Here is a 23,222-nt window from a genome sequence, read left to right on the forward strand (position 1 = left end):
CCCCGAGGCCGTGTCCATCCAGTGTGTGTCCCTTGCAGAGCTGAGATGGAGCAGAACCAGGAGAAGCAGGAGTCCAGCAAGAGCTGAAGGGGTTGGGGACAGCAGGGGACACGTTCCCATCCCACTGTGGCACTGCTGGGGCAGGTCCCGCTCCTCAGGGATACCCCAGAGGTTGGTGAGGACTCCTGACAGCCAGGCAGCTGCTTTTGTACCCTGTTTCTGTCCCAGCCAAGGGCAGGGAGAGCCCCCAGCCCCCGTTTATTGGGGGCTAGGGTGCAGGTCCCTGGTCCCCCCCACCTCCCTGCCCCAGCTGCCTGTCAGCCAGGGAGGACTCAAGTTTGTTTTATTCGCTATCTGTATAAATAAACCATTTGAATTAATAATAAAAAAAACAAACCAAAGTCACAAATGTCTAAAGTCCAACTGGGGCTGCCAGACCCCCTCAAATGTAGGGGGCCACAACCCAGGACCCCCATCCTGGAGCTGGGGGAGGGGGGGGCTATTGCTTGAGTTCAACCTGGTTCTGGAGCAGGGCTGGGGCCAGCAGGGAGGGGGCATGGGCTGGCTCCTGACTCCTCCCCATCCCCAGCTGGCAGCCAGGGGTGCCAGCTCCTGTCCCCATCCCCGGGGAAGGCACAACGTGGTCTGTGCAGGTCGGACGGCTTCAAAGCAACGTAAGAAAAACATCCAGAAAAACATCCTCCCTCCAAGGGAGCGCCCAGAACCCCACATCCCACTGCCTCCCAGGCCGGGATGCGGCCCCAGCTGGGGGGGCTGGTTAAGGCATTGGCGGTGATGTCCCTGTTTGGGGGGGCTGGAGCCCCTTCCCCTTAGTTCTTCTCCCGTGTCCACTTGATCATGGTCTCAGGCGAGCGGTAGAGGAAGATGAGCTTGGCGTAGAGCTCCTCCTCCAGCTCCAGCTCGCCCGTCTCCCGCACCAGGAAGATGTCCTGGCACAGCTTCAGGATGCGATCCACGCAGGGCAGCTCCTCGAACATGATGGAGTGGGAGATCTCGCTGAAGAAGCCCCGCACGAACTTGCCGATCACCAGCACGATGGACACGTAGAGCCCCATGATCCTGCAAGGGGTGGGGGCACATCCTGGATCCCTGGATCCCAGCAGCAGCTCCCTCCGGATCCCCCCACGCCCTGGCACCCTCCACATACCCGTAGCCAGCCAGGAAGCCCAGGCTGGGGGGGCTGACTTTGTCGTTGAAGATGATCATGGGGAGGATGTTGCCCTCCTGGGGTGGGGCGTCCTTCAGCCTCAGCACCCACCACTCCACAAAGTGCTCACCACGGCCAGAGCCCCTGCGCTCCTGCTTCAGCTGCACCTCCACGTCCAGGTAGCTCTCCACGTCATCTGGGGAGGGTGACAGCATCAGCACAGCCGCTGTGCTATTAAGGATGATTTTTTTTTTGCAGGAGTAACACAGTGGGACTCATGTCCTCACTGTCTGCAGGGGCTGGCAGCATCAGGGCCCAGCACTGGTGTGCTCCCAGTTCTGTTTTAGGCAGGGACACACTGGGACTCGTGTCCTCCCTGTCTTCAGAGAGGTGGAGCCCAGTGCTGGTTTTCTCGTGGGGGACACGTTGGGACCTACCTGGCAGCAGCTGCTCGACAGGTTCGGCTTCGAGCCCTGTGGGCGCCCGGATGTATTTGGGGAAGAGGTTGGGCAATTCCCTGCAAGAAAGTGGAGTGATGGGGCTGGTTAAAGCATCGCAGTGAGCACAGGGGTCCAGTCACCCCCCGAGGGGACACTCACACGGGGCGATCCCTGGTGCCATCCAGCAGCTGGGCCAGCTCCAGGCGCTGGCGCGCGCCGGGCTCCAGGTCGGTGTTGTGTTTGCCGTAGGCGTTCTCCACCGTGCCCCCCTTGCTCAGGTCCCTGCGGGCAGGAGAGGCTCGGTGTGGGCAGGGGGATGTGGGGCAGGGCTGGCTCCTCCCTGGCCGTGCCCCAGGTACCTCTGGAAGCTCCAGGTGAGGTGCAGGGTGATGGCAGAGGAGCCGTTCTTCAGCTCCTCCCACATCTGCTTGCGGCTGGGGGGGCTGATGCCCCACAGCGAGCCCGAGCTGCCCTCGATGCGGGCGGTCACGATGTCCTCCTCGCCATAAAGGGAGATGAACTGCATGGCCAGCTGCCACCAGAGGGGACACGGCTCAGCCCAGGCCCTGGGGACTCTGCCAGCCCCTGCCCCGGGCGGCCAGCAGGGATGTTCTGGGGTGGGATTTACCGGCTCGTTCTCGAACTCTTTGGTGAGGTCCTCGTAGTCCTGGGAGGTGAAGGGCTGGATGTATTGCTGCTGGGAGCTCGTGCTGAACAGAGGCTGGGGGGGGACAGGGGGACATCAGCCAGGCAGGGCACCCCGGTGCCCCATCTGGGACCCCCAACAGCCACCAACATCCTCACCTCGTACCCCCCCAGCTTGAGGTTGACGGTGACATCGACGGGGTGGTTGATGACGCCCACCACGGAGCGCACCAGGGACATGAAGAGCAGTGGGAACCAGATGATGCCCACGAGGAAGAGGATGATGAGGCCACCCATGCCGTACTTCACCACCTTCTTCTTCTTCTGCCCCTTGGGCTGGGGGTATTTCTGGGGTGGGGGGGAGACAGGACGCGGGGTAGGGCGTGCTCAGGGGGACCCCAACAAACCCCCAAAAAGAGTTTAGTGGGGGACCCTTCCTGGCACAGGGGCTGTACCTTCTCAGTCTCCCGGCTGCACTTGATGATGAAGATGTTGGCGTAGATGTCCTCCACACACATCCAGTTGGAGAGGGACAGCGTGGTGTCCGTCCACACCCAGTCCATGATGGCCCGCAGCTCCACCAGGAAGGGCACGAGGCGGAACCTGGAGGGACACGGGGTGAGGACGGTGGTACGGCACCCTCGGGTGCCTGGGGCTCCCTGTGGCCCTGTGCCCTACCCCTGGAAGAGGAAGAGGTTGAGGTGGTTGTATTTCTTGGTGAGGAAGTTGCCCAGGATGCGGGTGGGGTAGCCACAGCGGATCTGGTAGGCCGACAGTCCAAAGTAGATGCACTTCACAAAGTACCACAGCTGGGCCACCGTGTTGTGGCGGAACAACCTGCAGGAAGGACGTGTCACTCTCCAGCCACCAGCCTGGGCCACCACGTGGGCTCGGGGACACCGAGGTGCCACGCCAGGACCCGGCCGTGCCGTGGAATCCTTTGGGACGTACCTTTGGGTGACGGCCGGCAGGATGAAGAACATCCAGACGTGGATGCCGAAGACCAGGATGACCTGGAAGATGAGCTTGCCCATCACGGTCTTGCGGAGGTAGAGCGCGCGGTCGATGACCATGGTGGTGAACTGGAAGAGCACCATGACCAGGAAAGCCTCCGGCACTTGGTTTTCCGACAGCGAGGAGGTGATGTCAGCGGCCGCCGAGTGTTTCTGGGGTGCGGGAGAAGTCAGGATGTGGCCCAGCCTCACCCCGTGGCGGAGGCACGACAGTCAGGGCCCTGTGGGACACCCAGCTCACCCCAAAGGCCCAGAAGCCGAAGATGATGATGATGAAGTCGACCACATCAGCCAGGAACATGTAGGCGTAGACGTCAGTGGCTGCATGGTTCTGCGTGTCCAGGATGTCCTGGAAGAACTTCCACACTGGCTGGTACACGTTCTGTGCCCTGCAGGGACAGGGGGCACAGGGGACACAGGGGACACAGGGGACACAGGGGACACAGGGGACACAGGGGACAGGTGACTGGGACCGCACCCCACAGCCCCCGCCCCAACCAGCACCGCCACGACTCACATGGTGAGGAAGAAGCCCTTGACTCGCAAGCCAAACGCCTTCAGCTTCCTTTGAGCATGGTTCTCTTCTGATGTTTCCTCCTCCTCCTCCTCTTCCTCTTCCTCCTCCTCCTCCTCACCCCCTTGAAGTGAGGCACAGCGTGGGTGACAGCCAGGGTCCTGCAGGGCCACCCTGGGGGTGCCAGCCTTGTTCCTCACCGTGGCATGAGGGTTGGGAACTGGTGCTCACCTTCCCCTGGAACTGTCTCCATTGTCTTCCTCCTCCTCCTGAAGCGGAGCTGCGTGGCCCCGGTTCCCTCTTCCTGCTCCATGGACTCACCCTCCGGCCCCAGCTCCAGCTCCGGCCCCGTGACTGCTCCCAGTGCTCCCGGCTGGGCTGGAGCCTCCGGCCCTTCCACAGCCACCACCAGTGGTGGGGACACAGCTTCCTCTGGCTTCTCCTCCCCTTCCTTGCTCTCCTGATACTCCTCTGTTGTCCTCTCCTGGTCCCACAGCCCAAAAGACTGCAGAGGGATGTGGTCAGGGGTCCTGCTGCCCCCCAGCCGCACACACCTCTGTCCCCATGCTGCAGCATCAACTCCTACCAGCACTGGTGGGAAACCACAGCAGAGCCACCCAGCACCCACTGGGTTCTCCCCAGAGCCCCCAGGAGCAGCTCCAGCTCCCCCCAAATGCCCACCCACAGCTCGGGGCTCACCAGCAGCCGGGAACGATGGAAGAAGAGGGCCAGGAGCTGCAGGAGGTCATACTTGATGTAATGGGTGGACTTCTCCAAGCCCACGATGCGAGGTGGGAAGAAGGGCTTGCCCTCGTAGCGCAGCAGCGTGATGTAGCCATTCCAGGGGAAGAACCCAAACTGGAAGAGGTATTTCACCACCACCATCACCTGTGGGGACGCCGGGGTCAGTGGGTGGCAGCGGGGGCCGGGTGGCACCGTCCCTTCACTGTCCACCCCCTGCCCACCTCGGTGAAGACAATGGCAGTCATCCAGAAGCGCTTGGTGGGCCGGGGGATGGAAAGCATGGCCCAGAGGAAGATGAGGACGGGCAGGAAGAGGGAGATGATGGAGCCGGTGACCATGTTGTTGAGGATGATGACAAAGTAACAGAAGAGCTCGGAGTGGGCGGTCACGCAGCGGTACCCGGCCAGCAGCAGCTTCAGGAACCGGTTGTGGGATTGGTAGAAGCGCTCCGACGCCTCCAGCTCGTAGACGCACAACCTCCTGCGGGATGCAGGGCTGGGGTGAGCCTCCCCTGCCACCCCCAGCCCTCTGTCCCCACGCCCCGCTGTCCCCACGTCCACCTGCTCTTGAGGAGCTCGCTGGCAGTCCGCCTGCGCTGCTGCGGCGGGGCCAGGAACTGCTGAGCCTCAGCCACGTCCTCCTGGGACCCCAGGTTTGTCACCTGCTCCTGGCTGCCGGAGGAAGGGGTAGTTCTTAGGGGTGACAAGGACAAGGGTGAGCCTGTCCCACCCGTGGCACTGCCAGCAGCCCCCTCGGGGGTATCTATGCACCTGCCTGGAAGTGCCGCTTTGGGAATTGGACAGGTTCGGCTCCTGCGGGACCTCCTCCGGCGGCAGCTCGTACAGCTCATCCGGGAACTGCTGGTTTATCTCCTCTCCCTGTGGCGGGCAGGACGTCAGTGCCACCCTGGGACGCCACCCCCATGCCCCGCTGTCCCCCCGGGCTCACCCTGGCCAGCCGCTGAGCCATGACGCTCCTCTCGAGGCACAGGATGCGGGACATGTCCGTGTGCTCCCGGGTGCACGTGTCCAGCCACTGGGTCAGCCCGTCCACCAGGGCCTGGCACAGCAGCCACAGGAACCTCAGCGTGTTCAGCGCCCGCTGCAAGGCGTTGCTCCGCTCTGCCGGGGCACAAAGAGGGGTGGGGTGGTGCCCACTCAGCCCCCCCAGCGCTGCAGTCCTGCTGCCCACCTACCAGAACTTTCCACGCTCTCTTCCTCCCGGCCTTCAGCCCCCTCGGCAGCCTCCATCTCTCTCCCTGCGTCATCCCCTGCAAGGGTCAGACCCCAGGGAAGGATGAGCGTCATTTCTGGGGCTCTACCATCCACCACCCCATCCACCTTAAAAACCAGGGTGGGCATCAAAGAAGCTGCACAGCTCGTGCCCAACCCCACTGTAGCCACCTGAGAGTCTCCTCACGCACTGGGAGCGCCCTGCCAGGGCACACGGTGGGCACCAGGCAGGGCTGTGTCCCTTGCTGTCCCCCCCAGCCCTATTTTGGGGTGTCACACCCACCTGCAGAGCTCTGAGTGCTGGGTGGCTGCGGCTGCTCAGACTGCTCCTGCTGCTGCAGCACCGTCCTGGTGTTGGTCACCCACGCCTGGTAGGCAAGCTGGAGGGGGACAGGGGCCATCAGCACACCCTGGGGACACTGCCAGCCCTCTGGCTGCCCTGCAGTGCCCCAGTCACCTGGAAGGCGCTCGGCCTCTCCGGCCGCCGTGGCTCCTCCTGCACCTCCTCCTCCTCCTCGCTGTCCGACTCGAAGAGGAAGTATTCCCCGGAATGCAGGACTGCCGGGGGGGCACAGGGTGTCACAGCACAGCCGGGGTACAGTGTCACAGCCCAGGCTGGCCCTGCTGTCATCTCCCAGGGCTCTGCCTGGCACTGAGGACACCCACAGGGAACCAACAATTCAACTGCCGCGTCCCTCCAGTGCCGTGACCGACATCAGTGACCCCAAACCCAGCCTGGCACCCCCAGTCCAGCACCCCATTAGTACTGGGGAGCAGAGAAGCTGTGTTAGTGCCCTGTGGCTGAGCCTGGGGACAGGGGACATGCAGGGTGTCACCAGCAGGGGTTAGCGGTCCCGGCGGGGGGACCTCTCCGAGGGGCTGTGCCCTGTTATGCCCCGTGCCGGGGCAGTACCTGCGGCGTGGTCTGACCATGACCGCCACCACCGCTCCCTGTGCCGGGCCGGGTCTGCTGGGCTGCCGGGCGCTGTGGGATGGCAGGCGGGGCTGAGAACGGCCGTGCCCAGGGTGCCCACCCCGCCTGGGGGGGTTCAGGGTGGGAGGGGGCACCACAGTGCTCCACGGGGCTCCACCAGGATGGGCGTCGGCAGCAGGTCACAGCGCCACCCGTGTGTCCGGAGAGGGGTTGGGGACACTTGAGGGACCCCAGATCTCACCTGATCCGGCCCCTTCCTGCCCCGGGTCGGCGCTGCCGGGCAGAAGCTCCTGGTGGTACTTCTGCTGCTTGGCTCGGATGCGCTCCATCCTGGAGGCAGAGGATGCTGCAGAGCCTGCTCCCCGTACACAGGGGTGCCCCCAGGTGCAGGGACGGGGGTCCCAGTGTCCCCCCAAACCCACTCACTGCCGCTTCAGCTGGTCCAGCGACCTCTTCTCGGCTAGCTGGTGCGAGCGCAGGCTCTTCAGGATGCTGGCCTTGAACAGCGCCACACCCCTGGGGGACAGGGACAGGAGAGGGTCAGGGGGGCCCCCAGCTCCAAAGGGACCCTCCAGGACCCCAATCCCACCTGGAAGCCTGCAGGGCAGAGGCTTGGAGGTTCCACATGACGTGCAAGTAGTAGGAGCTGAGGAAGATGCGGCGCTGGAGCAGGAGGAAGAAGAAGCAGATGCTGTCCCAGATGATGCCGGCCTCCTCCACGGGCAGCGTGCAGTCACGGTCCTTGGGCATCGCCTTGGCTGGCAGGCAGAGGTGCAGGCAGGTCAGGCAGCAGCCCCAAGCTGCAGCCCCAAGCCGCCCAGATCACCCCCAGAGCAGCAACTCACGGTTGTAGTAGCCCTTGACGGTGCAGACGAGGCTGAAGAGCTGGATCACCCAGCAGAAGTTGCTCTGCATCTGCTGCACGAAGACGCAGGACAGGAGCTGCGGGCAGAGAGGGCACACACGGCCTCGTCACCGCCCCAGGGGACGCCCAGGGCGGCCGGAGGAGAAGCACGTGGATCACAGCGCACCGACAGCATGTTTTTGGAGACGATGACGGTGATGTTGTAGAGGATGAGGCAGTCCCAGAGCACGAGGCGGGCGCGGGCCGGCTTGCGCAGCATGGCGGTGCCCGAGAGCAGCAGGTAGAAGCAGGCCAGCACGTAGCCCAGGCCGAAGAGGCTGATGCGGTTGGCGCCGGTGATGAAAACCACCACGAGGACGACCCAGAAGAGGTAGTGGAACACCACCACCTTCACCATGTCCAGGTAGGACCTGTGGATGGGGCGGTCACAGCAGGGGCCTTGTCCCTTCCCAGCATGGTCAGTCCCCCCACCAGCCCTATCATGGGGGACAAAGGGCTTTGTCCCAGTTTATGGCACTGAGGGTCCAGCACCATCACCAGGGGTGTCCTGGACCACCTCATCTCCTTCCAGAAGAGCCTCAGGGTGTTCCTGCTCCAGCCATCAGGGGGGTCATGTCCAAAGGGGCTCCAATCCCATTCTCGAGGATCCCAGCCCAGCAGGTCCCACTGCCTGAAGGTCCCATCCTATCCATACCTCAAGAGCTCCCATCCCAGGGGATTCGCCATCCAAGGGTGGGATCTCATCTTCTCCCCACCCCAAAAGGTTCCATCCCAGGGCCCACCTTGTCCACACCCCAAAGTTTGACATCCCGAGGTTGGAATTCCAATGGTGAGATTCCATCCTGTCCATCCCCCCAGGGATCCCATCCCAGAGGAGACAGATTCACTGCCCACAGGGGATCCCATTCCCGTGGCCCCGGGTCGGGGTGCTGTGCCAGGGGCACCCACTTGCAGTAGATGAAGTTTGGGGTGGGGTTGTCGTGGTCCTGCTCCCGGTCCAGCCGCTCTGAGTTGTCCCCGGCCGCCTGCAGCCACGGCTCGGAGCGCTCGGCCTCGAAGACGCGCCACTGCTGGGCCGCGCAGAGCAGCAGCATGAAGTCATCTGAGGGAACACGGCTCAGCCTGGGCCACAGCGCTCCCCAAAATCCTGGTACCCCCCAAACCCTTCCCCGAGGCCTTGGGGCACCCCAGGCCACTCCTGCCCAGGCTGGGGAGCTCATTAATTCCCTCCAGGCCTTTGCCAGGTCCCACCTCCTCTTTAACCAAGTGTGCCTCTCTCCAGGCCCCTCCTTTTCCCAAAAGAGGGTGAGAAATAAATCAAGTTCCCCCACAAAGGGGTGGGGTTTGCCATGACTCCTTCTCCAATGGGGTGAGTATGATTCAAACTCTGCCTCCAATGGAGTGGGGCTCTTAAAGCTCCTCCACCCCTCCTTCCTGGAGGCAGGATGGGACCTGGGGAGGGACAGGGACTGGAACAGGGTGACAGAGCACACTGGGGCACAGAGGTGCCAGGGGATGGAACAGGGTGACAGAGCACCCTGGGGCACAGAGGTGCCAGGGGCTGGCACAGGGTGACAGAGCACCCTGTGGCACAGAGGTGCCAGGGGCTGGCACAGGGTGACAGAGCACCCTGGGGCACAGAGGTGCCAGGGGCTGGAACAGGGTGACAGAGCACCCTGGGGCACAGAGGTGCCAGGGGATGGAACAGGGTGACAGAGCACCCTGTGGCACAGAGGTGCCAGGGGATGGAACAGGGTGACAGAGCACCCTGGGGCACAGAGGTGCCAGGGGATGGAACAGGGTGACAGAGCACCCTGTGGCACAGAGGTGCCAGAGGCTAGAGTAGGGGGGCCAGGGGGCTGTGTCACCCCACGAGCAGGGGACAGGGCACCACACGGGCAGGGGGATACTCACTGATGAGGTTGGTGGATTTGGGAGCCTGGAAGAAGTCGGGCAGGTAGAGCCACTTGATGAGTGCCGAGTTGAGGGGAATGGTGTCGCTCCAGCGCCACGGATAGTCTGGGGGGGCAGGGGGCACAGTCAGTGCCAGGCCCCTCCTCCAGCCCCTTCCCAGGGCAGGCAAACAGTGCCCCACAGGAAAGCGGGGTGCCCCCCGTGCCCCTTACCCATGCAGAGGGCGGGCGGCATGCCCAGGCACAGCAGGTACTGGTAGAGGAAGAAGATGACGAGGAAGAGGCAGTACTTGGGCCAGAGGCGGGCGATGGCCGCGCGCCGCCGCCGCGTCAGCATCACCACGAGCCAGCAGCCGTGCAGGATCACCAGGAAGTTCATCCGCTGCCCGATCACGTTCACCATCATCAGGAAGCAGATCTGGGGGAGCAGGGGGGTGCAGGGCTCAGCACCGGGGTGCTGCGAGCGCTGGGACCTCCCCACACACATACACACAATGCTCCCACCTCCAAGCCAAACTTGTAGTAGAAGTAGTTGATGAAGTATTTGGCGCAGCTGACGAGGCTGAGGTCGAGGTGCTGGCGGGAGATGTCCTCGAAGATGGTCTCGGTGACGGGGGCCACCAGCTGGTGCTGCTTGCGGTGGTACTGCTGGCGCCGGTACACCACGGACTCGAACACCAGCAGCAGCAGCACCTGCACGTGGTTCTGGGGCAACAGGGCACACTCAGCACCTCAGGGCGAAGCCAAGAACCCCCCACGCGGTCCTCACAAAGAGCATCTCCCCAGGTTCACTGAAGAGACGCTCAGGACCGCGCTGTGAAGCCAAGAATCCCCCCCAGGTGGTCCCCACAGCTCCCCGGTGCCCACCCTGACGTAGGGCCAGTTGGGGAAGCCCTTCCGGATGCCGAACCAGTTGGCAGGGTCCACGGGGCCGCGGTACAGCGTGGAGTTGGCCAGCTCCTCTGGGGTCAGGTTGGTGCCGTTGGGCAGGGGCTGCGAAGGGGAGCAGCAGCAGAGGGTCAGTGCCCCCAGAGCCCCCCTCCAGGCAGGGAGCCCCCCAAAAACCGGCCCCGCTGGGCACACCTGGGTGCAGTTGCTGTAGTACTCGTGGGGCTCCACGACCTCGAGCTGGTAGAGCATCTTGCAGACGATGATGATGCAGGTCCAGATGGTGGAGAGGCACGAGGCCATGTGGCGGAAGCGGCAGTAGGGCATGGCCAAGGCCCACAGCAGCACCAGCAAGAAGTTCATCAGCGAGACCTGGGGCAGAGGCCGTGTCAGCACCTCGGGGGGGCCCGGCTGAGCCCCCCAACCCTGCAGCCCCAAGGGTACCTCCTCCAGGGCCACCCAGACCGTGTAGAGAGCCACCATCTTGACGACGTGGAGCTCCAGCAGGCGCCTCACGAAGACCTCCCCGCGCGTCACCATGTCCGAGAAGGTCCGGCCCAGCACCACCAGGCGCTCCAGCACCAGCCCCCATTTGTTGGGCCCTGTGGGACACGGACCCTCATGGACACCCCTGCAGCCTCCTTGGCTCTGAGGACACCCCAACCCATCCCCTGTGTCCTCCCTTGCTCAGAAAACACCCCACTCCATTCCCACAGCCCCCCACACCTGGAGAACCCAATCCATCCCTGCAACCTCCAGTCTCCTCCTGGCTCAGAGGGCATCCCAACCCATCCCTGTATCCTTCCAGGCTTGGAGAAGATCCCACTAAATCCCTGCACTACGCTGGTCCCACCCCAGTTTTCAGGACATCCCACTCCATCCCCATATCCTCCCAGACTTGAAGGACACCCCAATCCATACCTGAAATATCCCAAAAATCCATACCAATCACACCATGAAAATCTCTTCCAGGCTTGGAGGATGCCCCAATCCATCTCCATACCCTCCCACACTTGGATATCAACCCAAATCCATCTCCCTACCCTCCCAGGTCCCTCCAGGCTTGGAGGACACCCCATCCCAGCCCGGTTCCCATCCCTGCCCCGTACCCAGGGACTCGGTGTCGGAGTCTCCGGAGCGAGCGGTCTCGGCAGCGGCCGCGTCCCGCAGCAGGCGGCTCCCGTGCAGCTCCTCAGACCTGAGGGAAGGGGGGCTCAGAGCAGGGACAGGGGGCTCGGGGTGCAGGGGGCTCACCCAGCACCGGCTCCTACCTGGGGATGTGGCAGGGGGCCGGGGAGGGGGCGCGGATGTGCGCCAGGTCGGTGATGAGCATGAAGGGCTCGTGGAAGTAGTGGAGCTGGAGGATGCAGGCCAGCAGGAAGAAACCCGTGATGAGGATGCTGGAGAAGAGCTTGGAGACGCTGAACTTGTGCAGGCCCAGGTCACTCAGCCTGGATGGGGACAGGAGGGTCAGCACGGGCTCTCATCCATCCCACCCCAAACAGGCAGCCAGCCCCAGCGCCAGGGGCTCAACCCCAACCTGCTCCGTGCCTCGGTTTCCCCATGGCCCTGGGCCATGCCCTGGTGCCACCACAGGGCTGGTGCCAGCATGAACCCCACAGTGGGAAGGGGACACTCACTGGTCATCAGTGAGGCCCGTCAGGTTCCTCCAGTACATGGGGAAGTCCTCGAACTGGTAGGTGTAGGTGGCGATGAGCACCAGCATGGTGTAGGCCACCACCAGCCACCAAAAACCCTTGAGCACCTTGCGCCACAGGCTGTAGTACACCTGCGGGGACAGGGACATCAGCAGGGCCGCCCTGGGGGTGGCACAGGTCCCCAGGGATCCCCAGCCCCTCCACCTGGAACAGGATGAGGCAGAGGAGGAAGAGGAGCATGTAGACAATCTTGTAGACGACGAGGCGGCCGGTAAAGGTCACCACGATGAACTTGACAGCGCAGACGCAGATCCAGAACTTGGCAAAGAAATTCTTCACCACCTCCCCGAGCTTCTGCAGCACATCCCGCATCTGGCTGGTGTCTGTGGGGCAGGGAGGGGCTGCAGGAGCCGGGCAGGGGCTCTGGGGTGCCCCTCCACAGCTGTGGGGTGCTCAGCGTGCTGACACCGGGAGCCCTCACCTGTGTCCGTGACAGACACCTCCAGGAGCGGCGTGGCCGGGGCCCTCCTCGTTAGCACCTTCTCCATAACGAAGCGCCTCAGCAGCATCCAGAAGGTGAGGGTGAACAGGAGCTGTGGGACAGGCGGTGAGCGGGGACAGCCGGGCGCCGGCGGGGACAGGGGTGGGACAACGCCACACTCACCTTGGAGCCCAGGGCCAGGCAGGGGTACCTGGGCTGCGCCAGCCCCAGCAGCTGCAGCTGCATGAAGCTGATGCGGGTGGGCAGCTCGGGGGACAGCTCCATGGCCCAGACGTACTGCAGGCTGCACAGGGTGATGGCGTAGAGCACCAGGAAGGGTGAGCAGAGCATGGCGAAGTGCCGGCGGCTCCGCACGATCCAGATCAGGCACGCCCACAGCAGCAGCACGAAGGTCAGCCAGCTGTGGTAGGAGATGCTCCACACCTGTGGGCAGGGAGGATGGTTGGGGGTGCCCCCTCCACATCTGGGTCCCCTCCCCATGGCCCCTGCCAGCTCTTTACCATCATGGCAATGAGGGCGGACACGTAGCTCTGCTTCATCAGGACGTGGCCCAGGGTGTGCAGGGGCAGCCACGCCGCAGGATGCCTCCTGCCTGGCATGGGGAGAGAGAGTGTGAGAGGCAGGGTTTGGGGAGGGGGAGCACCAGGCACGCCCAGGCTGCAGGCAGGGTTTGGGGAGGGGGGCACCAGGCACCCCCAGGCTGCAGGCAGGGTTTGGGGAGGGGCTGGGGTCAGGCTTACGTGCGCTCAAGATGTGGGTGGTGCAGTTGTCGGTGCTGGAGCTCGGCTTCATGGTGTGAGGGAACAGCATGGGCTGAGGGCACAGAGGGGTCAGAGCCCACCCTGGCACCCCCAATCCCACAGCCATTCCCTGCACAACCCCCCAAACCCACCTTGGTGTCCTCAGCCACGTGGCCAGTGTCCTTGGGCCAACTCTCCAGCTCCACCAGGTCCCTCGGGTACGGCCGCGCCGGTGCCACAGCTCTCTGCCAGGGCCAGGAGCCAGCTCAGGGCCCCCAGTGCCAGCACTGGGCAGCAGCACCGTGCCCCTGCCCCCTGCCAAGGCACCCCACACTGTGGGGCAGTCCCAGCCAGGCACACATTGTCACGGTTGTCACCATCGGCCAGCGCTCACCTTGGCATAGCGCCAGCGCAGCTTCACCAGGGTGGCCACGGTGTAGTAGAGCAGGAGCAGGATGCCGGGGTTGGCATAGACAGGCCAGGGGTGGCTGTTGTTGAGGTCCAGGATGTTGGGCTGGGAGCAGTTGTAGTACAGGATGATGTCCTTGAAGCCGAACAGCCTGTGGGGGACAGAGAGGGTGACATTAACCACCCCCAGCCAGGAGCCAGGGTCCCATCCCTGTGCTGGCACCAGAGGGATGCTCTGGCTGCCCTCAGGGGGAGCCTGGGCACAGCTCCCTGCCCAGGGACTCACCGTGCCCAGAGCGTGGGGGGTGGGAAGAGCCCCTGGACGAAGGGGGTCTGGTAGGCATAGAGGCACAGCAGGTGGCAGGCGCTGTAGATGCCGATGACCACACAGAGGACGTTGAAGGCCTGGTGGCCACCAGGGAGGTGACAAGCCCACCATGTGCACAGCCCCATGAAGAGCAGGAAGTAGACGCTGGAGGAGGCGGAGGGCAGGATGATCCCTGGGGAGCAGCGCCCCACGGGCGGTCAGTGCACGGCTCCCTGGACTGAGAACATCCCGCTGCACCCAGCACTCCTCCTCAGGGCAAGCATCCCTTCCCCATGGACTGAGTTTTCCTCCTCAGAGCAAGCCTCCCTTCCCCTCAGACTGAGTTTTCCACCTTGGACCAAGCATCTCCCTCCTCTTGGTCCAAGCTTTCCCCCTTGGAGTCTAAATCCATCCTCAAACCACACATCACTCCTGCTTGGAATGAGCATCCTTGGGCTGAGTGTCCCCTCCCTCCACAGATCAAGCATTTGACCCTTGGAGTGGGCAGCTCTCCCCCTGGATTGAGATTTCTCCCTTGGATTGAACATTTTCCCCCCTTAGACCAAGCACCCCTCCTCCTTGCACTGTTTTCCCCTCTGGATGAACCATCCCTCCCTCTACTCTCTGAGCTTTCCCCCTTGGATGGAAAATCCTCCCCTCACAGACCAGGCACGCTTTCCCTCAGACTGAGCATGGCAAGCACTGAGTGTCCCCACTTTGCGCCAGCAGCATTCCCCCCGTGCCCCCCGTGCCGTGCCCACCTGCCAAGGCCAGCAGCAGGATGGCCAGCCCCTTGCCAGCCTCCCAGAGCAGCCAGTGAGCCTTGTCCCACAGCCGGCTCCTCAGCCTGCTGTCCCTGAGGGCCGCGTGCCGGTGCCGCCCCACATCCTTCTCTTCCCTCTGCCAGGGGAAACCACGGCGCTGTGAGCTCCACGGGCAGCTCCTGGCCGTGCCTCAGTTTCCCCACTGCGGGGAGGGCAGGGGTGGCCGGCCAGGTGGGCACGGTGCCCGGCACCTGGCCGTGTTTATCTCGTCAGCCGCCTGGAAAGCTCCTGCAAAGGGCGGCTGTTTTTCTTGGCTCTGGGAGCCGGGTTCCCAGCACTGAGCTTTTTTCCAGGCTGCCTCCCGCGCTGGCCCCGGCGTGCTCCGGTTACAGCCCGGCACGGCCGGAGCCCAGTGGTGCCACTGGGGTGTGAGTGCCACCAGCACAGCGTCCCTGTCACCTGCTGGCACTGCCAGGTGGGACACAGCACCCCAGAACTGCCCACCCCACTGTCCCGGCTGTTTGCCACCATCCCTGTGGCAATGCCACAGCAGGCAGGGCACTCCTCCATGGCTGAGCCACCCCAAGCTGTGTGACAATGACCAAACCCTCCGAACTGCCCCAGACTGAGTCCCCCTGACTGGGGATGTCCCCGTGCCAAGCCCCAGGCTGTGCCCAGGGAAGGGACAGGGACCAGCCACAGACAGGGATGTCCCCATGGCAGCGGGGGTGGCTCTCACCCCCTCAGAGGACTCCAGGAGCTCGGGATTCCGTCTGGAGGCGGCAGGGCTGAGGCGGCAGCACAGGCACAAGGACAGGGACGAGACCAGCAGGATGCCAACGTCGGGTGCCACGAGCCGCACCGAGTTGGGAATGTCACGCCAGTCCAGCCTGGGGGGGAGAGCAGGGCAGGGGAGGGCTCAGGGGTGACCCCACAGCCACTGGCAGCCCCCAGCCCCACAGCTCAGGGGGCCCTTACCTGGTGACCCCAATGTGGCGAGCAAGGACCTCCCAGGAGCTGCCTGTGGGAAGGAGGGGGGCACTGAGTGGGGCAGACCCCACATCTGAGCGCCCCCCACCACGGGGAGAACATTCCCATCCATGGGAGCGCAGGGTGGGCACGGCACAGGATGTCCCCAGGGCTGGCACGTGGCTGGGACCCTGCAGAGCCTCAGCAGCCCCCCAGCACGGGCAGGATGGGCCCCACACGTCAGCAGCTTGGGGGTGTAGCCAAGTGGGTGAGGGTGGGCACGGGCACCCCCTACTCACAGCTGGGCCCCAGCAGCTGGTCCAGGACGGGCAGCGTGTACAGGCATATCTGGAAAACCAGGTGGGCAAGGAGGAAGAGGATGCTGGTCCCCAGCAGAGCTTTGAGGATGCGGCTGGTGTGACCTGCGAGACACGGGCAAAGCTGTCACCCACCACCCAGGGACACCAGGAACCCCAGCAGGGACCCCGCACCCCCAGGAAGAGCTGGCAAGGACTGCACTGTGCCCAGAGATCCCAGAGCTCTGCCCCAGGGTCGGGATCCCACCGGGATCACCCAGCACAGCCCGAGGGCATCCCAAGAGCCACAACCCAGGACCTCCCTCCCGGTCCCTGCAGCTCGCAGCTGGCACTTCCCTGGCCCTGCCAGGACCACAGCAGGGTGCACTCAGCATCCCCATCCCTGCTGGAACATCCCGTGGGAGGCTTCCAGGGGCTCCCCCCACTCCAAACCCTGTCAGCCCTTCCACCAGCTGCAGCCTTGCCCCCATCCCACCCGGCTCTCCGGGCCCCGTGCCCGTTTTCCTGGCCAGGGGGTGGGGTGGGCAGCGAGCCCACCACAGCTGCGAGCCGGCCTGGGGGCGGCCCCGGGCCAACAGCTTTCCCTCCACTTGTTTTTTCCTGTAAATCCACGCAAAGGCTCTCGGCAGTGCCGGGATCCGGGGCCGTGCGAGCCCATGAAATATTCAGAGGGTAAAGCTTTTAGCTGTGGCCGTGCCAGGCGCTGGGGGTGGGGTCAGAGCCGGCCACAGGGGGCTACGGGCACCTGCCCCCGAGTGGGTGACCCTGCCCCCGAGTGGGTGACCCTGCCCCCGAGTGGGTGACCCTGCCCCGGGTGGGTGACCCTGTCCCCGGGTGGGTGACCCTGCCCCAGAGTGGGTGACCCTGCCCCGGGGTGGGTGACCCTGCCCGGAGTGGGTGACCCTGCCCGGAGTGGGTGACCCTGCGGCCACCGCAACACCCCGGGCAGGGCGGAGGCTGTGCCCGCCCCTCGTGGTGTGCCCACACAGCCCAGCCCTGAGGTTTTGGCTAATAAGGCTCCAAAGTGGCCGTTCTGGAGCAGGAGGGCTATTAATAACCCCGCTGGGCTATAATTAACAGAGAGAGGCTCCACACGGAGCCACGCTGCCCAGCCGGGGTGGAACCGCAGCGAAGGTGCCCGCGGGAGGGGGGTGGCAGCTCCCCACCTGTGCACCCCCAGGTGAGCCCCTTACCTGCGGTGTGGCGTGGGGAGGGTCCCGGGAACCAGGGCAGGAGCAGCAGGAAGAGCAGGTACACCAGGGAGAGGACGTTGTAGCGGAAAAGGCAGGCTGGGGACAGAGGGACGGGGTTAGGTGACAGGGAGGTGGCACAGGGAGGGCTCACAGCTGCATCCCTGTACCCTGGGCATCCCCAAAAGAGATGCACCCCCAAATGCCAGGTGGTACTGGGGTCCTGGGGTGAGGCCAGGTACGACAAGGGGGTCAAGCCCCAAAAATGTGCCATAGGAAAGAGGTCCCCAGGCAGGACCTCAGGCTGTGCCATTCCTGGTGACCCACAGGGGTGACAAGGAGAAGGGGGGACACCAGAGGTCCCAGACACATGGTGTGACAGGGGAACAAGAGCCATGAGAAAAATCTGCTGCATTTCCACATCATTCCCACAAAACCAGGCTGAGATTGCAGGGACCCCCACAGCCAGGCTGGGACCCCCACCCGTGACCCCTCCACGGCTGGCACAGCACCTGTCCCCAGCCCTGCTCTGGGTGTGACACCGGCTCAGCACCTTCCCTCTCACTTATTTTTAGATCTAAATTACAGCTTGTTTGGAGGCACAAAACTACCGGAGGAGCCAGACTGAGCCAGCGCCCCGCGGAGCTGTGACCGACAGGGACAGGGATGGGGACAGGGATGGGGACAGGGATGGGGACAGGGACATGGCAGGGCAGCTGCCACCCCTGTCACCACACTGACAGTGACAGACACCTGCAGATGCACCGGCAGGAGCAGGGAGCACACACAGGGCAGCCCCGGGGCCGAGGGGATGGGCAGCAGCACCGAGACACCCCCGGAATCGGGGCTGTGTCACCGTGCCCTGCTCCAGCAGCCCCGCGACACCCCTGCCACCCCCCCAGCAATGGGGGACCCCTCTGGGCCAGCCCGGGGAGGGGACAGCCACAGGGAACTGCTGGGGGTGACCCTGGAGCGGCTCCCCTTGGCACCCCAGGTGGGAAGGGGATGGCACGGGGGGCTCAGAGCGCAGCCCCGGCCCCGTGGCACTGGAGGGGGGTGAGGGGAGCCTGGCTGGGCGCCAGGGACGTGCTCAGCACCGCAGCCCGGCACGGCCCTTCCTGTGTTTACGAGCTTTCAATGGGACAACACATCCTGGGGTGAGGGACAGCGGCGGGGGGGACGCGGCACAACCCCCGGGGACAGCGGGGCAGCCTCGGGGGGCGGAGGGAGCGCCCAGGAACGCCCCGGGACACGTCCCAAGCTGGGGATAAAGGCGGCTCCAGCCCCTCGGCGGGGTCCCCACGTGTCCCCAAGGCTGCGAAGCACAGCCCGGCCCCGAGCAGGGCTGGGGGGCACCGGCACCGCCACCTCCCCGCGGTGACCCCGGGACGCGTCACCTCCCGCAGCCGCTGCCGAGGGCTCCTGGCTGTTTCGGCAAACCATGACCTCATGGAGCAAATATTCCAGCCGAGAGGAGCCTTCCCGGCACGGGGGCGAGACGCTGCTGCGGCTTCCGTGGGAGCCGGGCAGGGGCCCCTGGCCACTGGCACCAGTGCCCGGCCACCCCAGTGCCCACCTTGGGGTGACCCAGCCCTGCCACCAGTGCCCGGCCACCCCAGTGCCCACCCCGGGGTGACCCAGCCCCACCGTGAGCCCCCGGGCGTTGGTGGCATCGAGGGCACACGGTGGCACGGCTGGGAGGACACATGGGAACACGGCTGGCACTGCTGGGGGACCCACACGCTGACCCCATTATTTGGTGCCAGCAGCACCCCCGGGACCCTCCTGTCGGCGGCTGCACCGCTCAGGCATCACCAGGAAAGCTCCCAGCAGTGCTCCACGCTGGAAAAGGAGGGGCAGAAGGTGGTGCCAGCCCGGTTTGGGAGCACCCTGGGAGCCCGGCCTGGCACCCACCCGGCTGCAGCGGGGCGTGCCGTGCCCTGCTGCGTGGGTGCTCCGTCCTGCACAGTCGGAGGGAACCGGTTCCCCGCCGCGCTGACAGCGGGGAAAGTGCAGGCAACAGGGAGAAAAACCAGTCTGGCGTGTGGGGAGAGCAAACCCTCCCTCCGAGCAGCCAGCGCCTTCCCCACGGGCACGGCACCCCCGGGTGTCCCTCTCTGAGCGCTCCCCTTGTCCCCCCTAAATCGGGTTTGGCACCCCAATTCCTGCTTGCCCAGCCCCGTGACCCCGGGAGCAGCTCCCACGCTCCCGGCACCGGCAGCGTGTGGAGCATTAAGGACATTAACGAGCCGGGAGGAGGATAAATTACAGCACTGGGGAGCTGGGCGGGATGTGCCGGGGTTCCTCCGTGCCAGCCTTAATTGAATTTCCCCGTGGGAGGGGATTGGGGTCACTGGGCACCGCTGGCAAAGTGGGGGCAGCCAGGAGGGGTTCCTGGGCACCGGGCCGGGACGAGCAGCTCTGGGAGAGGGTTGGGGTCTGGCACAGCCCCCTCCCTCCAAACCAGGCTCCATTCCACCGCCAGCCAGCTTCCAGGATGGATCCACGGCCAAGTGCAGGGGGAAAGGGGGCTCCCCAGACCCCCCGAGCTGGGGGAGCCCCCCACAGCAGCCCTGCACCGTCTGCTCTGCATCCCCAGCGCGCTCGGCTCCGGCGCAGCCGCTGCTCTGCGGGGACCTGCGGCCGCTCGGGATTAATTAGCAGAGCTCTTTAATTCCCTGCCCTGCTCGCTCACACGGGCCCGTTACCCGCTCTCTGCCAAGCTGCTCCCAGCTCACCAACCCCAGCTGGGGACCCCAGGGACCCCGACAGGGTCCCCAAGGTGTCACTTTGCTCCCAGGACTCGGCTTTGCACCTGCTGGCTGCAAACCAGAGGCAGGGTGAGGAACCCAAAGGCCTCGTCCCGAAATCCCATCAGCGTGGCTCTCCCCATCCCAAATCCCATCAGTCCCGAAGCGACGAGCCCTTGGCTATCGGCACATTCCCAGCCCCTCTTTCCAGGAAAGAGCAGCCCCACCGGCTCACCCACCATATCCTGTTTTTATGGAAAGTTATCGCGGTCCCGCCAGCTCCCGACCCCGCTCCCGGGAATGCCGCAGGAGATGCCCAGGAGCGCTCTGGGCCGGGCGCCAGCCTGGCAAATCTCAGGAGCTCCTGCCATGGCTCAGGGAATGCAGCAGCTCGGGGGACAAGTGTCAGGGGCCACCCCCGTTCCCTGGCACACGCCGGGATGGCACAGGGCTCCCGGAGCCGCCGGCTCAGCACTGGGACACACCGGGACGCACATTCCCAGATCCACCAACATTCCCAGCGGGGCCGTGACCGCGGCTGCCATATGGCAGCGCCCAAACCCTGCTGTCCTCACCCAAAGGGGACCCGCTGCACCCTGGGGAGCCCCCCACGCTGTCCCCCACCTCCCTGGGGCTACGGGGCTCAGTCCTGGGCACCCTGGCCCTGCACCTCCCTCCCATCTTATCCTCCCATCCCTCCCATCCCCCGTGCCCGGGAGGAAGCTGCAGTTATTGCTCTTGGAGACAGCGGTGGCTTTGCTTTTTCTTTTTTTTCTAATTTAGGTTTTTTTTTTCCCCTCCTCTGTTTTATTTCCCTTGGTTTTATAAAAAGCACCTGACCGCAGGAGGCAGCTGCTGCAGCCCACGCTGGCACCCAGCTGCGCTCCAGCCCTGCGGCACCCGCGACCCCCAGGGACCCCCCCAGCACCCCGGCCGGGCAGGGGGGGCTGTGTCCCCACACCAGGGGGTTTGGGGGGCACCGCAGCCTCAGGGAGGGGGTGCCACCCTCACCCATCACTTCCAGGGAGCCACGGACCAGCGTGGCCACGACTGGCACTGGGGATCCCCCCTCGTGTGGGATTGTGCCCCCCAGAGCGGCTCCAGCAGCCCAGAATCCCCGCAGGAAGGATGGAGCCGAGTGGGGACACAGCCCGTGGCACGGCTGGGACCCCCCAGGCGTGTGCCAGCCGTGGGAAGCGGGGGCTGCCCCGAGCCCTGCGCCTCCACTCGCCCCGGGCTGGCCGGGAGCCGCGAGCAAACATCCTCCGGACGTTTGGGGAGAGCCAAAGTGCCAGGGAAGGAAGGGCCACAGGCGGGTCGTGCTCGGGGGCAAACCCTCCCCAACCCAGGTGCAACGGGACGAGCCACAAATCCCACACCCCCCCCCCGTGCCTCAGTTTCCCCCGGGCGCTCCTGCGAGACCCCCGGGCACTGCTGAGTCACCCCAATCCGCCGGGGCAGGACCGAGTCCCCGCCCAAGTGGGGCCCCAAATTTAAACAAGCCACCTCCAAACTCAGCGGGGGAGGGAGGGGGGGGACAGCAAGGCCACCAATGTCCCCAGCCGGGAGGAACCGGGGGTGCCCAGCATGTCCCCTGCCGGAGCGGGGTGAAGAGCCAAGCAAGGCTGGCAGGATTTGGGGCCAAAACGGCGTTGTTTGGAGCAGGAGGGCCCCACGGGAGGCAGCGCCCGGAGGCCACGTGTCGCCCCGGGCACCCATGGGATGCACCCGGCAGCTCCCGCGCCCCGGCCCGGCCGCTGCACCCCCGGCCCGGGAGCGCAGCCCCTTCTCGTGGGCTGGGTTATAATTAACCTCCTCACATCCTGCGCGATCATCTGAGTCACTGCCCCGGCAAACCGAAGGAAAAGCAGTTTTGGCTTTTTTTTTTTTTTTTCAAGAGTCACCCACTTCCTCCGCCAGCGAGGCTTTGGCCGGTGCCAGCACCCCGAAACCAAAGCCTGCTCCCCAAAACACAGCTGGGAACGGGGCTGCTCGGCTGGGTGCGCCTCCCTCGGCCGGGGGCATGTCCCTGTCCCTCCAGTGACAGTATCCCGAAAGTCACTGTAGGGCCACCCCAAAAGCCGCGCCAGAGCTCGGGCCCCCCCAGCCCGGTGTCGGTGGCCAACAGACCCAGCCCGTGCCCGGCACAAGGAGCCCCTTGAACAATCCTGTTTATAAAGAGATTTTCCTTTGCGTCTACGCAAACGCAGCGTCCCCGAAGAGGCTCCGGAGCAGCCGGGCTTCAAAGAGCCGATTCTTGTCCTGCGCGTCCCGGGACACGGGGATTTTCCAGGCCGGTGGCCAGCCGGTTGCCTCGGTGGGTGGCACATCTGCCATCAAAGGCCGACAGTGCTGGGAGTGGGCCGGTGGCAGCTCGGGGACCGCACAGGGGCTGGGGTGGGCACTCTGCTTGCCGGGATCCAGCGGGTGCCAGCTGCCCCCCGGGCATCGCCCACCCCGGCCTGGGCAACCTCCGCAGCGCGCACCTTGCGACCGCGGCACGGCGAGCGCGGTGACACGGCTGTGCCCCAACCGGGTCACCTGCACCCCAAACAGCCCCCGGGGGACAGGGGGGACACGCACCCTCCCGCCCTGGAGAAAATCGCGGCGTTACCCGCGAGTGGGCTCGGTCTGGGCTGGGCTCGGCGGAATTGAGGGTGATCCCCGCGGGGGGACCGCAGCTCCGCCCGTCCCGGCACCGGCACCCGCCCGGAGCCAGCCGCGGTTCCCGGCCGCAGGGACCCGCTCGCCCCCGGTCTCACGGCGCTCCCCTCGCTCCACGTGCTGGGGCAGCCCCCGCGACAGCCCCGCGATGTCCCCAGAGCCACCCTCTCCACGGGCGGGGGACGCAGCCGGGTCACCCCCGCGGGACCCCCGCACTCACCGGCGAGCAGGGCGAGCGGCAGCAGCAGCCAGTAGAGCCCGGCGCAGAACCCCCGCCGGTTCATCCCGCCCGGAACGAACCTCGGGGGGCGGGGGGGGGCCCGGCCCGAGCCGCTCCGAGCCGTTCCGCCCCGCCGGGGCTGGGCAGGCCCCGGTGCCGATGCCGCTGCCCGGTCCCGCGGCGCTCCGAGGCGCTGCCCCCGCCCCGCGCCCGCCGCTTTATAAAGCGGCACCGCCCGCCCCCCACCCGCGGGGCCGGCGCGGCCCCAGCGCCGCCCGCCGGCACCGCACCCTCCGCTCCCGCTGCTGCCACGAGCTGTCCGGGCTCAGCACCGGCCGCCCGCAGCCCCACGGGTTCCGCTTTTTGCCCTGGGAGAG

General features: G+C 65.4%; 1 protein-coding gene across 1 annotated transcript; it reads right to left on the bottom strand.

Moving 5' to 3' along the window:
• Positions 1-326: 326 nt before the first annotated feature.
• Positions 327-23,050, bottom strand: PIEZO1 (piezo type mechanosensitive ion channel component 1). The gene is made up of 51 exons (XM_058845727.1): positions 22,846-23,050; positions 17,215-17,310; positions 16,004-16,126; positions 15,714-15,756; positions 15,475-15,625; positions 14,733-14,871; positions 13,951-14,164; positions 13,651-13,816; positions 13,409-13,501; positions 13,257-13,329; positions 13,017-13,108; positions 12,679-12,939; positions 12,496-12,607; positions 12,219-12,397; positions 11,997-12,145; positions 11,628-11,807; positions 11,466-11,554; positions 10,801-10,958; positions 10,552-10,728; positions 10,336-10,461; positions 9,973-10,173; positions 9,682-9,886; positions 9,470-9,574; positions 8,504-8,657; positions 7,722-7,965; positions 7,536-7,632; positions 7,280-7,448; positions 7,117-7,206; positions 6,932-7,020; positions 6,670-6,741; positions 6,214-6,314; positions 6,040-6,136; positions 5,720-5,794; positions 5,473-5,645; positions 5,295-5,402; positions 5,085-5,191; positions 4,746-5,004; positions 4,480-4,668; positions 4,012-4,285; positions 3,784-3,904; positions 3,508-3,655; positions 3,205-3,419; positions 2,932-3,090; positions 2,709-2,856; positions 2,413-2,601; positions 2,237-2,329; positions 1,968-2,140; positions 1,768-1,890; positions 1,606-1,685; positions 1,169-1,364; positions 327-1,080 (listed from the first exon to the last, which is right to left on the bottom strand). The coding sequence occupies exons 1-51, from the start codon at positions 22,907-22,909 to the stop codon at positions 831-833; spliced, it is 7,389 nt and encodes a 2,462-aa protein (XP_058701710.1). The 5' UTR covers positions 22,910-23,050; the 3' UTR covers positions 327-830.
• Between the last annotated feature and the right edge of the window lie 172 nt (positions 23,051-23,222).

The sequence above is a fragment of the Poecile atricapillus genome, chromosome 10 (genome assembly GCF_030490865.1).
Source record: "Poecile atricapillus isolate bPoeAtr1 chromosome 10, bPoeAtr1.hap1, whole genome shotgun sequence".
In the NCBI taxonomy this organism is placed as follows: Eukaryota; Metazoa; Chordata; class Aves; order Passeriformes; family Paridae; genus Poecile; species Poecile atricapillus.